The sequence below is a fragment of the Mytilus californianus genome, unplaced genomic scaffold, assembly GCF_021869535.1.
Source record: "Mytilus californianus isolate M0D057914Y unplaced genomic scaffold, xbMytCali1.0.p SCAF_20, whole genome shotgun sequence".
In the NCBI taxonomy this organism is placed as follows: Eukaryota; Metazoa; Mollusca; class Bivalvia; order Mytilida; family Mytilidae; genus Mytilus; species Mytilus californianus.
The window spans coordinates 7,915,373-7,931,126 of record NW_026262669.1 but is presented as its reverse complement, the minus strand read 5'-3'; the positions used below and the strand labels follow the sequence as shown (position 1 = coordinate 7,931,126).

Sequence of the window (15,754 nt, the reverse complement as noted above, 5' to 3'; positions counted from 1 at the left end):
TATGGAATGATTGTAGGGTGTTCATGTCTGTCTGGATTGGTTTATCTAACCTTGACCTCCTTTAAATTGATCACTGATAATGTTAAGTTTAGGTGAAACTTGATCTCAAAATAAAATCAATCATTGTAAGTATAGCAGGTGAAACATTTCAGTTTGTGCACTCTTGTTTAATGTGTTTTTGTGTTAAAGATCTTCAGCAGGATTTAATCAAAATGCTCAACAGTATTCCATAGTATATCACTGCACCAAAAATTGTCTTTCGGTGTGACTAAAAGATAAAGGAAAGGCCCTCTTTCGATAACCTTTCATCCAATTTTGTTCACATTTAAAAAAAAAATCAAACGTTACAAAAGGTAGACATTTTGTATATCTTTTGATGATTCAAAAGGCAGTTTATATGGCCCACTTTTTTGTCAAAAGGTGTATAAAAGGGCAACTTTTAGTATGTAAAAAGGAAGACTACAGTTATATCAAAGACGCACGTTTAGACAGTTATTTAAAATGTATCCATATTAAAACAGAACTTAGACTTTCGGATAAATTTGATACTCAAAATAGTACCTTTTGTTAAAAAAAGTTAAACAATTTTATACCTTTTGGAAACAAAATATTGATAAAATATGAACAAAAGAAAAACATGGCAGGAAAGATTTCCATATGCATGGCACCTCTTTTTGTTGATGGAATATGCATAGAGAAACTATGTTTGGGTATCAAAGCAAATTCAAAGCAACTCTTGACAAAAGGTCAACATTTAATGGTATTTATAAAAAAACAAGGTGACCTTTTGAGATGAAAGGCATAAAAATGTCAATCAAATATGACCTTTTGAATATCAATTTTGATATAAAAGAGACCTAAATTTAGAGCTTTATAGAGTGGTGTAATTCACGAATGTCATCAGAATGCAGCCTTTCTGTATTTCTGCATGTCTTAAGGGGTCATGTCTTATCGCAAATGTAAACTTAATATCTTAGTCATATAATAATGTTTCCTGTTCCAATCTTCACCTATATCCTCATCAGTTGTATGTTCTGTAGTAAAACGTGTGTACTGTTTTTGTTTACATGTTGTATTGTGTTCAGGGTGTGCTTACCCTCAATGGAGCATTTGAATGAAGTTTCTTTTGCATAATCTTCTGTTCAATGGCAAGTTTTTAACACATTGTTGTATTTGATTAGACTTAATTGACCAGTCCATTGGGTCTTCTTGTATATGGTGATTAATTTTACTGTAAATGCCTTGTTGTTTGATTAACATGTTCGGGGCCTTTTAAAGCTGACTATGCGGTAGGGTTTTGCTTATTATTGAAGGCAGTACGGTGACCTATGGTTGTTTATTTCTGAGTCATTTGGTCTCTTGTGAAGAGTTATCTCATTGGCAATCATACCATACCTTCTTTTTTATATCAATATAAGAATGCATTAAATGGTCATTTCATATTTGGTAATTTGTTTTGTTACTTGGCCCCTTAATTATATTTTATTTGACTTGTTTTTTTATTACTCTATCAACATCCACTTTAAACTATCTGCCACATCTGGGGTCTCTTTGTTGCTGATGTCCCCTATAATTCTAGTTTGCATTAGTCTTCTACTTTTGGTAGAGCATATTTCTAAATATGCCCCATCCAGTTCTGCCTTGTAATCTTTAAAATTAGGCGACTGCCAAGAGGGTGGATGGGTTATAAAACCCTCTTGGCCTTCTTGATCAGATGACATATAAATAGGCTTTAAAGCCTCTGTAATTTTGGCCTTCTTGACAACACTATCGTTGTGTTGTTCTAGTGCCACAAGTCTTCTTTTTGCTTTCTGAAAAAAAAAAGATTGAACATAGAATTGTAACCTTTAAAAGATTCATTTAGTAAATACAATTTTTCTGTAAGCATTAAAAATAATGTGATGTTCGGTTACATACAGTACTGAAAAAAAATTTCGGGGTTTGTATGTTGATATTTTTTATAAATTAGTCATTATCATCGTCAGTAGTCATTATCCTTAAAAAGACCATTTTTTCCCTTGGTTTTTGTTTACACACTATGTGTAACTGAAAGCTGTCATTTAAAATCAAAATGAAAAAATCTACCCCAACTGAACAATTGATCGCCCTGAAGATCATAAAAAACATTTTATTAAAATAAAGTATGTCAATAAAGGTTTTGATTTTGTAAATATTGCCGGTATTTTTAACGACCATTCTGTTAAAGAACAAATTCCTGGATATTTTGATAATACTGAACTCCCTCTTATTTGTTATATTTACAAGAAATCTACCCGAAAATTTGTGTTTAATTATAGCCAAGTCTGTAAAGATGTAAAAATCAGTGAAAATACACCTACGTCATGTAATTATAGTAATTCCGAATACACTTATGGCCCCATTTCCCATGTTATAACAGGAGACCTTAACATCGTTCGCGACCGAGAGTTAAAATCATTCCTCAGTAAAGGACCTAAATATCGTCCCCCGTCAATTATTAATTGGAATGAGTGTCGTAATATCATGCACGACTCACTTCGTGCTTACTGTTTGAAATGAATAAAACGGGGAAAAGCTGACAAAAAATCTTTGGACTCTTTTTTTAATTCAATAATGAAGATAGTTGATATACGTATACAACATTTTAAAGAACATTTTACTCTTATCAACAACCATAAAAATCCTATTTCTCGTATCAAACATAAACTAAAAGAACTAGCCAAGGAATTTGTTTTTGTCCCGGCTGATAAAGCTGCTAATAATATCATTATAGTTTGACGTAAATTTTACATTGAGGTTCTGCAAAAGGAAATCATGAATTCACCAACATTCCAACTGACTTCATTTTCAGAAAACGATATCTGTAACAAACATAAACTAATATCTACTTCTTTACAAGCAGAACCAAATACAATGAAAGCCCCAACTATGTACTGGCTTCCGAAGCTACACAAATCACCTTACAAATATAGATTTATTTCGTCTTCAAGTCATTGTTCCACTACTAAATTGTCTATTCTACTTACTAGTACACTTGGTACAATCAAAAACCTGATAATAAATTGTTCAAATAAGGCCTTTGAAAATAGTGGAATTAACTACTTTTGGAGTGTCAAAAACTCGTTGGAAGTACTTGATAAATTGCATGCATATATTGGTGATTTTGAATATCTTCAAAGTTTTGATTTTTCAACCCTATATATCACTTTGCCTCATTTTCTTATTAAGAAAAATTCACACACCTAATTAAATGGGCATTTAAAAAGTCGGAATGCGAATACATATGTTCAAACTCTTTTAGGTCATTTTTTAGTAGCAACAAACAAAAGAACTATGTCAATTGGACATGCTTTGATACTATATCTGCCATTGAATTTTTACTTGATAACATTTGTGTTCGCTTTGGAGATTCCGTATATCGTTAAGTTATCGGAATTCCAATGGGGACTAACTGTGCACCACTTATTGCGGACCTGTTTTTGTATTGGTATGAGTTACAATTTATGACTAAAATCAGCAAAGACCCATCGAAACAACATCTGATACAAAAATTTAGCAATACTTTTAGATATTTGGATGATATATTGGCTCTCAATAATGACGACTTCAGTATGTATACTAAAGAAATTTATCCTGTTGAACTTACTTTAAATAAAGCTAATACTAACAATGACCACTGTCCTTTCCTCGATCTTGATATCTATATCATTAACGGGAAGCTTAATACAAAAATTTATGATAAAAGAGATGATTTTTCATTTCCTATCGTTAATTATCCATTTTTAGATGGTGACGTTCCCTTGTCACCATCTTATGGTGTTTATATATCTCAACTTGTACGATTCGCTCGTGTATGTAACAACGTATTAGATTTTAGCGAGAGAAATTTATGTATTACTGAAAAATTATTACACCAGGGTTTTCGATATCATAAACTAGTCAAAACATTTACTAAATTTTATCATCGGTATAAGGTCATCATTCGTAAATATAACTCAACATGCAGACATCTTATACGTTTGGGTATTTCACATCCAATCTTTTATGGTAATATTCTTTACAAAGCACAAAAATGTCAGTATTCACCTCAAAAGCTAACAAAACCTTTAAACAGACTTATTAAGAAGGGATATAGTTACGATACTGTTGTCAGGTCATTAAAGATTGCATATTTTGGCTTTAATATTGATTCACTCATAGGGTCTTTGCATCGGAATTACACATATTTATTCTAAAACCAGTTGTTGGCATGACACGGGTTATGTTCTTCTCATATATTTTATGATGGTATAATACTAAACCCCTAACAGGAGGGATTGTGCCTGATATTCATATGATGAAGACATAATCTTTCAATCAGTTTAGTTGAGGTCTGGAGCTGGCATGTCAGTAACTGCTAGTAGTCTGTTGTTATTTATGTATTATTGTCATTTTGTTTATTTTCTTTTGTTTCCTATTCTGACATCGGACTCGGACTTCTCTTAAACTGAGTTTTACTGTGCGTACTTTGTGTTGTAACAAAGAAAAATAAATAACATTTCAAATTAAGATTTAAGAATAAGTTAAGAATAATCCCTTCGTAAATTTTACGGACGCCATCACGAGTTGGTTGACCGTTATGGAATAACCGTTTCACAGATGATATCGGATATGTTCCTTATGTCGTAACTACAATACCCTTCCCTTTTCACGAATGTGACTTACAGAATTAGACTATTTACCGGATTTGTAATAACATAAGCAACACGACGGGTGCCACATGTGGAGCAGGATCTGCTTACCCTTCCGGAGCACCTGCGATCACCCCAAGTTTTTGGTGGGGTTCGTGTTGCTTAGTCTTTAGTTTTCTATGTTGTGTCATCTGTACTATTATTTGTCTGTTTGTCTTTTTATTTTTGGCCATGGCGTTGTCAGTTTGTTTTCGATCTATGAGTTTGACTGTCCCTCTGGTATGTTTCGTCCCTCTTTTAAGATAATTTAAGAATGAGATATCACTAATAAAAAATGATCTCCAGATTCCAAAGGTCACCAAATTGGCAGGTGAGCCACATGTATATCCAAACAACAAAAAGACACTAAGCACAGATCTGAGAGTACTCGCAGTTACTGACAGCTAGTTCAAAGCCACTAACAACTAATAAAAAAATCATGCATCTAAGACTAAAAAGCTAGCACTGATGAGCAATTTTTTGTTTAATTTGTGTCTCGTTTGTTTAACTGTTACGCTTGTTTTGTGGTCCTAACACTTGTACGTGTTGTAATTGTGTTGTCTCAGCGGCTTGTGGTAGACCTACTTTCGGAGCAATATTATACGAGACCCCGCTTAATCAATTTTATTTAACCTTGGGTTCCTTCGGAGTTGTTGCCTTCACCATTTAAGAATTGTAAAAAGTAACATTCCATTTCACCAAAGTTTCATGAAAATTTGTTTAAGCGTTTATGAGTCAATGTCCAAAACGCGAAAATCGCCCTTCTTTATGAATAAAGTTCCTATACTCAAAAACAAGATATAAAACATTTCTAAAAAATGGAAAGGAAACTTATGTCAGTAAATATAAACAATTCACCAAAGTTTCATGAAAATTAGTGAAAGCTTTTTTGAGTTATTGTCTGAATGATTCACTAGCAATGTTTTTTAGGCAGAGCTCCAAATAAAAATTCACAAATTGGATTTTTTACCCACCAATTATAATGTAGTTGAGTAAAATTGTATTTTTAATTGCATTGATAATTCCAGTTAACCCGTCAAGCAATTATCAAATTAGTTTTGCACCACCAAGCTCCTGAATATATTAGGTTTTTTCATCATGTCAATGTCATGAATATTGAATGAGAAATGTCATAATGTAATCATATCAAATAAAGATGTTTATCCCCTGTTACCTTAAATATGTTTCTTTGAAGTATATATGTGATAGCTGTTTTATTTGGTTAAAACACTGATGAGCAATTTGTTGTTTAATTTGTGTCTGGTTTGTTTAACTTTTACGCTAGTTTTGTGATCCTAACACTTGTACGTGTTGTAATGTGTTGTTTCAGCGGCTTGTGGTAGACCTACTTTCGGAGCAATATTATACGAGACCCCGCTTAATCAATTTTATTTAACCTTGGGTTCCTTCGGAGTTGTTGCCTTCTCCATTTAAGAATTGATAATGTGATTTGTGTACTTTTGTGCTTCCGCACACTGGTCTGCTGTCACAGAGTATACGACTTTATTACAAGCGGGACTTTTTTTCCTCTTGGGCTCATGGTCTTCCAAAGAAAATATTATAAATGGGTTCCTTATGTTTACCGGGGATATGGCTTTGAGTAATGGATAATTCCTTCTAACAGGGACCCAGATCAGATATTTGATGTAACACTCTATTTTTATAACGAAAGTACATGCAGTGTTCTTTTTGATTTAAATACTGATGATAATTATATCTAAAAAGAATATGTCAAAGTGGGCAGTCATGATGAGTAAACTACATATTAGGCCAAAAAAAAGTAATACATGTGTTTCCGCTAACCCTACATACACTAATTTTTAGTGCCTATCCATGCCATTTTGGAACAAGCACTGATAAAGTCAGACTGATTCCCTAGTAGTAACTCAGCATGTTAGCGGAAACACATGTATTTTATTTTTGGCCTTAGTCTATTATTATCATGATTATTGCGTCATGAAAGGCTTCCTTTATTGCTGCGATTCCTTCCTAAGAATGACAGTCATAGGAACATGAGGAAGGCTAAACATTAACAAAGCCTTTCAGGAAATTATAATATTATTTGGACTATGTGTTCAAACTATGTGTTCAAAATTGTTCAATTTAACCAACAAGTATATAAACTTGCAATTGGTCATATTGCTGACTTGGTATTGATTTGAAAAATACTGGTTCCAAGATAATTTATTCAAGGTGCTGGCAGTTTCCCTGAGAAAGACACATGGTCCAGGATAAATCCAAATAATTACGCTGTTTTTAACTTTTGTTTTAACGCCATAAACTTTAAGAAGGATGGTAAGGGGACGATGTCTGGAAACGGAATCACTTGACAAAAAATAGCAAAAACATTACACGGACAATAAAATTCGGGAAAAATAAAGCATGAGAAATAAAAACGTAAATATTTAGGAAAAAAGTACTAGAAGTTGTTACTCAGCCGTCCTTGGAGATCATCCAGTCATTATTAATGGACATGAAGACGCTACGGTCACCTTTTAGTGTCCTTTAGTAGCATCTGATTTGAAAAAAATATAATTTATAGTAATTTGATGGACTTTATAACATGCATGTACCATACATTTTCAATAGAATTGCAAAGCTTTTTAATCAAATGCCGGACAAGCAAGAGAAATTAAAGAGTAACGACAGGAAACACGGAAAATGAATAAGGGGAAACACGAAGCAAGCACATCGAACCAAACACGAGAAAACGAGAAATAAAACGTCAAAACACAAAAACATGTGAAATAAAAAGGCAGAAAAGGTTGCACGAAATTAACCATTCACCACCCTCTTTAAGTAGGGATCTATGAAATTTAAAGTTGAAAAATACCGTCAGCACTCAGCAGAAATAATATAATAGGACTTCACATTGGAATTGTTTTGGTGATGGGAGTGGAGCCACTGGAGGGGGAGGGTACACCATATTAGATCGAGCTCCAGATTACATGTTCAGGGTTCCTTTGAGCAAGTTTTTGTTCCCTATGCTCTATGTTTTGAAGGTAGGATCATGGCTCCAGCAACGTGAGCTGTGAACGGTGGAGCAAACTTTTGTTAGCATTTACACTTGTACCCAACCAGGATACCTGCAAAACAAAAATTAGAAACGGATATCAGGGTAAATGTTGAGAATGGGCTCTAAGCATAATGCAGGGAACTTGTTTTATTCGATATTCTGTTCATTTACTGACGGGACTCGAGGAATTATTCAAATTTCAGATACTTTTTGCAGTCTAGTTTCATGTTTGACCACGTGTATACCATGCTTGCCAACACTGAACTCGTGTTTATCTAATAGTATGCCGTTTTTCGCCTTTTGAAGCGAATGATTAACAAAACAAGCAACGTATGTTTCATAAATTTTAAATATTTGGTGGCTTACACTTACTTTTTTGGTTAGATTTTCACGTAGAAGTGAAAATAATTTCCGCTGTAAGGTGCTTTCCATTCTGCAAACCACGAATATCTATTCGACGGCGATCGTCTACTGATTGGTTGATCCGCAAAAGGAGGCGGGGTCCACAAGCCGACAATTTCGGCAACAAAAGCAGCTATTGGAACCGTTTACCACAATAATAACGGCACACACATACAATATTCGTGTTTCAGTAAACAAATTACACAATATGGATACCCGTTTTTAGTTAACAGGCATGTATGTAATTTGATTTCATACAGTTTTATCTGCCCTTGACCAAATCTAATCGAAATTGCCTTAACATCGCTTTGAATGACATCTCATACAACTTGTTCGACCTTCTAACAAAGATTATATACTAATTCAATCATAACGTGTACCAGTTCCAAAATCCCGTATCCAGAGGTTGTGGTGTTATGTTTGGAGAGGTTAAGAAAGTTTTGCATTTCGAATGTTGAATTGTTAGAATCAGTTAAATGTGCTTTGTCTATATGCCTTTTTGTTTATTGTTGACATATGTGCTTGTTTTTGTAGTGATTTATTTGACGTGGCTCGGTACTTGTACATCCCGTCATTGTGCTGATGTGCTATGGTAAATTTTTGTATTATTGTCATTCGTTTTTGCAAATGTGCTTTGTCTATATGCTTTTTGTTTGTCATTGTTGACATATTTGTTTGTTTTTGTAGTGATTAAGATTATAACACAATGTTAACTGCTGTACCCTTATTTTTGACATTTGTACCTATTATGTCTGTTTGTTTTGTTCACACATCGTTGTCAATATAATGGAATTTTATGCGACTGTCATACAAGTGAGTGGTTTAATTAGCTATAACACCAAGTTTAATCCACGATTTTCTACATGAGAAAATGCCTGTACCAAGTCAGGTATATGACAGTTGTTATCCATTCGTTTGATGTGTTTGAGCTTTTTTTTTTGCCATTTGCTTAGGGACTTTCCGTTTATAATTTTCCTCGGAGTTCGGTATTTTTGTTATTTTACTTTGTAAATGTCGAATAGAGGCAACAGTAGTATACCGGTGTTCAAAAGTCATAAATCGATTGAGAGAAAACAAATCCGGGTTACAAACTAAAACCGAGGAAAACACATTAACTATAAGAGGAAAAATGAAGTGCAACAAAAACAAACGCCAACATACATAGAAACGAACTATTTGATAACAACTGAGCCTTATTTCAATACACCCAAAACATTGCATGAGCATCGTTGTTCGTCTCTTGTAGTATTACTTGATACTTCGTATACCTATTGGTTGTGAGAACAACGAAAAGAAATCGGATAGAACTGACAACTGCTTTGTTTGTTTTGTTGAAAAAAAAGAATAAAAGAATGTGTTATGAATTTTAACTTGACATAAGCTTCAAAGCTAGTAATCATCTGTCCGTTACTAGGGTTTCAACCATCAAAACAGATTGTCTGCAATGATATGTTACCATTTGTCTTATTCTAGCATGTCTAGTATACATTTAACTTGATACACTCATGAATTAGTAGACAATTTACCTGTCGGCAATATAATCTGTGTCTGAAGCACTTAGATAATTCTGGCGGACTAATCTAGCATGTTAACAACCCCTTCTAATTCTTTATTATCCATACCGCAATTTGTGAAAAATACACGCAAGTGTATGTTAAAACAAAAATACTGCTTTGTTTATAAAGAAACAACATTAAAACTAAAACTATCAAACGTCATCACAAAATGATATCAAAGCCAATTGTTTTTCACAGCTTGATAATCTGTTATAGTTCCCTGTCGAGAAAAGATGACATCTTTAATACTATTTGACCTTCTCACTTAAATACCTGTAGTATAGTTACCACTATGTGTACAAGGTCCCCGTTCTGATTTCCAGGTATTTTCGATAAAGGCAACAGTAGTATACCGCTGTGCAATAGTCATAAAGCGATTAAGCGAAAACAAATGCGGTTGACAAAGAGGAAAGCGACGGATCAACGGAAACTCTGAACTGCAACAAAACCAAACGCCAACATACGAAGAAACGGACTTTTTGATACCAACTGCAATATTCCTGACTTGGTAGAGGACATGTAAAAAAAATGGTCGGTTAAACCTGGTTTTATGGCTAGCCAAATCTCCCGCTTATATGACAATGTTAACAATACCGCTAAAATGACAACATTAAGTAACAGTATTACAGTACAAATACACGTAAGAATACTTAGGACAGAGAAATATATACATGGTTAAATATGATAGTACATTACAACATGTAAACCACAGAATAACAACGTTAACGAACACCTACCATGAAGCTACGACAGTACACCAGGACACCTCAATAGAACTATAAAATGAGCGTAACACAAATGTTTCAACGCCAAAAAAAGTGACGTATTTTTTGTTACGTATATTTTTGTCACAGGTAAATTTCTAAAAAATAGAATATAAAATTAGATTGAATTTAAATGGTGTTATTGTATATACTTCAAACCATGACAAGAAAATTAAAAAGGAATTGTGTTGTAATGGTGTTTATCAACTCTTATAACATAAGATAAATAGCTACACTGTGTTTTTGTATATTTTGTATATACTTAATAAAGTATCATAAAAATGAATTTTTAAAGATGATTTTATTCAAAATAAGGCTCTCAATTCCTTTTTCGCTTGTTCCTAGAGGCTAGGTCCCATGTGTTTAAACAGGGGAATAAGGCTTTCAATGCCTTTTTCGCTTTTTCCTAGAGGCTAGATCCCACATGTTCAAACAGGGAAATAGACTTTCAATTTATTGTTCGCTTGTTCCTAGAGGCTAGGTCCTATGTGTTTAAACAGGGGAACTAGGCTCTCAATTCTTTTTTTGCTTGTTCCTTGATGCTAGGTCCCACGTATTCAAACAGAGGATTTATGCTCTTAAGTCTTTTTTCGGTTGTTCATAAAGGATAGGTCCAACGTGTTTAAACAGGGAAAATAGGCTCTCCATTCCTTTTTTTTTTGCGTGTTCCTAGATGCTAGGTCCTACGTGTTCATACAGAGGAATTAGGCTCTTAAATCCTTTTTCGGTTGTTCTTAAAGGCTAGGTCCCACGTGTTTAAACAGGGGAACTAGGCTCTCATTTCCCTTTTCGCTTGTTCATACAGACTAGGTATCATGTTTTTAAACAGTGGAGCTAGGCTCTCAATTCCTTATTTGCTTGTTCCTAGAAGCTAGGTCCCATGTGGTTTTTCAGCCAGCCAACTATTCAACCAACCAAAAAATCAATCAATCAACCAATCAATCAAACAACCATGTTTGGAAGGGGAAAGACCGTTAACAATTGTTTTTAAAACAACTGACTTATATTTAATACATTATTATCGCTTCACACAAATTCGTGTCAATACAAACATGTATGAACATGCGAAAACAAATTTAAGATAGAATTTGGAGTACGTCGTTTGTCAGGGTGGAAAATAAATCATGAATCTTAATATTTAGTTTTCGGCTAATATAATTGTTTCAAAATCCTTAACCTCTCACAGAAATTCAAAGAATATGTTTTGCGCTTCCGATAAAAAAAGAATATGTTTTAATTACTTATGAACAGTTTTTGAATGCGTGTCATATCATTCATTGTGATAGTTAATCTATTTTTTTGTCGACAATAGGCAGTTGGGCATTTTTAGGTAGTCATTTGATAGTATGAGTCAGTGTATTTAGGATATCATAACAAAGTACGTTAACGCGCATATACTACCAAAGGTTTAAAAAAGGTTTTTTTTTCTAAAAGGAAATAGCAGACGCGCCCTTTTTCAGTTAACGCTGAGGAAAACATCAAAGTACACATTCATTTACTGTTCGTGTCTACTTATATGTTGGAGTTAATGAATAGTTAACGTGGCGTTTACATGAACAGCAGGTGAGTGATTGTAGCGTTAATTTTTTCCGCCTGGTCTTTTCCCGACTGAACTTTACATTTGTTTCTTTATATGATTATTAAACAAGTTATATTATATTGTGTGTGTAGGGATTGTTTGCGTACTTCCTCTAACTGCTATTAATTCATTAGTCAATTAATGTAGTTATATGTGTACAATGTGTTACTAAATACTCTGAAATGACTTATAACAAAATAGTTCAGTTTTAGATTTCCCTCAGCTAGTGTTCACGCTTAATTTTTTCTTTTTGCAGCACAACATATCGCCGCGAGTGTGTTGGTAATTATACGTAGATAAATAAAAGGCAACGGTAGTATACCGTTATTCAATATCAATAAATCGATTAAGCTAAAGCAAAACGGGCACCAAACCAAAACCGCGTGAAACACATCAACTATGTTTTTTTTTTGTCATTTATGATTTTAGTTTGCCATGATGTGAAACGTCTTCAGAATAAAGAGGTCTTATTTGAAGAGTAAAAATTACACGAGAAAAAACCAAAATGTCATTGTTAACAGAACCACACATGGACAAAAATTAACAAATACATTGGTTTGTGATTTTATTTATAAAAGAAATTTACTGATTTCAAACATTTTATTCATTGTCTTCGTCGTATTACTGTCAACTACAATGAAAAAATACATCAATTAAAATGTGAGTAAAAATGTCCGGGTACCAGTTTTGATTATATCAGCTAAGGAAGGAATGATTTAGTTGAGGTCAACTCTTATTTGTGACACAACAATTTTTTCTTCTTCAGCATTTTAACTGATGTGTTGTAAGTTTAAACCCTTAGTATATTTAAATGATTTTATTCTGCCGATAATAATTAAATAATGTATCATATTGTTGTGCAAATTTTATATTGTAAATGTTACCATGCTACTACCAATAATAATTTAAGTAGGCCCTATATCTAAAATTTGTTAATGTATTGTCCATCAAAAAAGCAGACGTAATAATACTGCAGTCCTGATCATTTGCTAATTCTTCACCGGAATTAATTTAACAAAACATAGATCACATAATGTCAATACATTAATCACCTGATCGATTTGAGGGAAAAAACACCATCTGATTATCCCCATTCTGATCCATGCATTGCTCATGATTTCTCTAACACAATGTGAAGAGGAAAAAACACACTATAAAGGTAATTTCAAACGGTGCTCATTTTACATCAGGTTTTATAAAAAAGACATACACTGAAATTGGAAGTTCACAAATACTACTATTGTGTTGCAAAGGGAAAACAAACAAGGATTGTACGGAATTTTTTACAGCAAACAAATGCCCCGAACTTCTTACTGTTAAAACTGAAACATGACTTGAAAAACCGTTGATCGAAGTGTGTCTGATTGATGATGTACATACACCAGTATTTCACAGATAAAATAGGAAATGTCATCGAATGTAATTATAAACAAAATACAAACTTACATTTCATATACTTAATAATATCCCCCTTTACCAATTCGTCCACTGACAACATTGCTGCCGCCTCTAATGACACTGACAGGTCCTGTGACAACACCACCAATTGAACCTCCAATACCACCGATTGGACCAATAATTCCACTACCACCTCCAACAATACCACTCAAACCACCGACAATACCACCACCGAGAATACCTCCACCACCAATAAGACCAGCTCCTCCAAGTGAAGCACCATAGTTTTGGTTGGTTACCCACCATGGCAATATGGAACAACAAGTATCCAAACTACCAGGAAGGAGAGGTGCCAAGTTACAGTTCTTGTTTAGTTTTATCTGTCCTGGAGCACATTTTAAACTACATGTGCACCATGGTTGACCTCCAAGTCCTGTAAATAAATCATTTAAAATATTTTTTTTTTAAATTCATGTTTATATCGTTGTATAATTGGTTTATGAAATAACGCTCGAAAAATTTGTGTTCGTCTAAAAGCGATTTTCACATTCATTTTGCGAGGTTCTTAATTCAACCTCAATCAAAAAATTGATAAGCAAACAATGAAATTGAGAAATGCATATGTGCAGTACATTATTTGGAGGTATATGACCAAAATTGGCATACACAGATAGCTAAAGGAATAGATTCAATCTGGCCTTTAACTAGCCCTTATTTCTAGCTGCAATTTTGCATTAAGATTTCTTGACTAATTTAGCAATCAATCATAACTAAGACAATTACGAGATATAAAGTATGCCTTTTTGTTGAAAATTTACTTTTTAGCATTTTTCATGAACACGGGAATACTAACATCAATTTATGGACAGGAAACATAGAGTGCATGAGTCAGCGAAAGAGATCTTTTCAAAAAACGGATGTTCTAACATTTTACATATTTGACTAGAGTATTTAGTGTAGCAAATCACGCAGCACTATCATGACTATGGTTCATATGCGATGTGTCAAGTTTGTCCAGAATTTATTAAAGGTATTAAAGGGGAATATGACAATGACATGATGATGCCAACAGGGACTAAAAGTCCATACGGTTTTTAGCCATGCTGGTAATTTAAACAAACACTTGGCAAATTTCGTGCTTTCAGTGTGTTTTGTGGTTTTTCGTTCACCAGGACGTCCACCTTTGTATAATGCACACATTCATTAGACATGCATCGGGTATTTTGTTGAAGTTTTATCTAAGATAAACTATAGTGAAAAGATAAATATCATGTAAGAACACAAATCATGAAGATTTAAAAAAAAAATGTTAAATGTTTCTGTATGTTACTTTAGTGCATGTGTTCATGCTTAGCCATAATTCCTAATATAAAAAAGTTAATTAGAAAAAAAACCTGTGTTTAATCCTCCGATCACTCCGCCTAATCCACCAGTGTTTAACAGAAGTCCACTACCACTGACAATTCCACCAGCCCCACCAATAACTCCACCTCCTCCAATGAGTGCTCCACCAGTTACAACTCCACTATTACCAAGTCCTCCTAACAATGGACCTACTTTGCCATACGCCGAAACGTATCCGACAAGGGAAACTAAAAGTAGAGTCAACATTGACATGGTTTAACTTGATATGTAGAAGATGCGAAGTAACAATCGGATTTTTCATTTTATACTATTTTTATCGTGAGCCACGTGATGCATGCTGTACAAAAACAGTCGTTTGATATATTATGAAAAAGGAGATTTTGTTAATTGTGGTTAAACAAATGTTGTGAACAGTCTGACACAGATCATGCAACTATCACGAACATAGGAGATGACTTTATAATATCAACGAAAAATGACATAGTTTGCTAAAACGTGAAAAGTATAAATATGTAAATGTTTCCTATTGCATCATATTATATTGTCTTATAGACAAAAGTATTTTGTTTTAATTTCATATTCTTGGTTTTTTTCTATTTGAGAAAACAGATTGTTACAAACATATCATATCTTTGAGCCTTAATGAATAAAATGAAGAATTGAAGCGCAGAAATCACATGGTCTTGATTAAAATGAAATTGTATACAAAAATGAGTGTTTCTTTACTTTACCCTACATGTTTCGTCCGACTCATTCACAATGTGTGCTCTACAATTTTTGAATTTTTTTCATAAAGGGAAATTTTAAAGAAACTAAAGTTACAGCTTCCTCATACTGAATTGACTTAACCATATGTTTTGTTGATTTTGTTTTTCATTAATATGCTCTTATCTCCGTATTGATGCATCCTTGGTTTACAAAATATTTTTTTTAATACAGCGCTTTTTAATTTTACAGAAGTTGAGGTAAAAAAATATCAGTCAATA

At 33.5% G+C, this 15,754-nt stretch overlaps 2 protein-coding genes across 2 annotated transcripts in view; both read right to left on the bottom strand.

Annotated features, from left to right (window-relative positions):
• LOC127731726 (beta-hexosaminidase-like) overlaps positions 1 to 15,754 on the bottom strand; it is a 130,091-nt gene that overhangs the window by 36,866 nt on the left and 77,471 nt on the right. The gene's annotated exons all lie outside the window — the stretch shown is intronic.
• On the bottom strand, positions 12,554 to 15,050 carry LOC127731734 (uncharacterized). The gene is made up of 3 exons (XM_052240575.1): positions 14,798 to 15,050; positions 13,452 to 13,836; positions 12,554 to 12,636 (listed from the first exon to the last, which is right to left on the bottom strand). The coding sequence occupies exons 1-2, from the start codon at positions 15,018 to 15,020 to the stop codon at positions 13,463 to 13,465; spliced, it is 597 nt and encodes a 198-aa protein (XP_052096535.1). The 5' UTR covers positions 15,021 to 15,050; the 3' UTR covers positions 12,554 to 12,636; positions 13,452 to 13,462.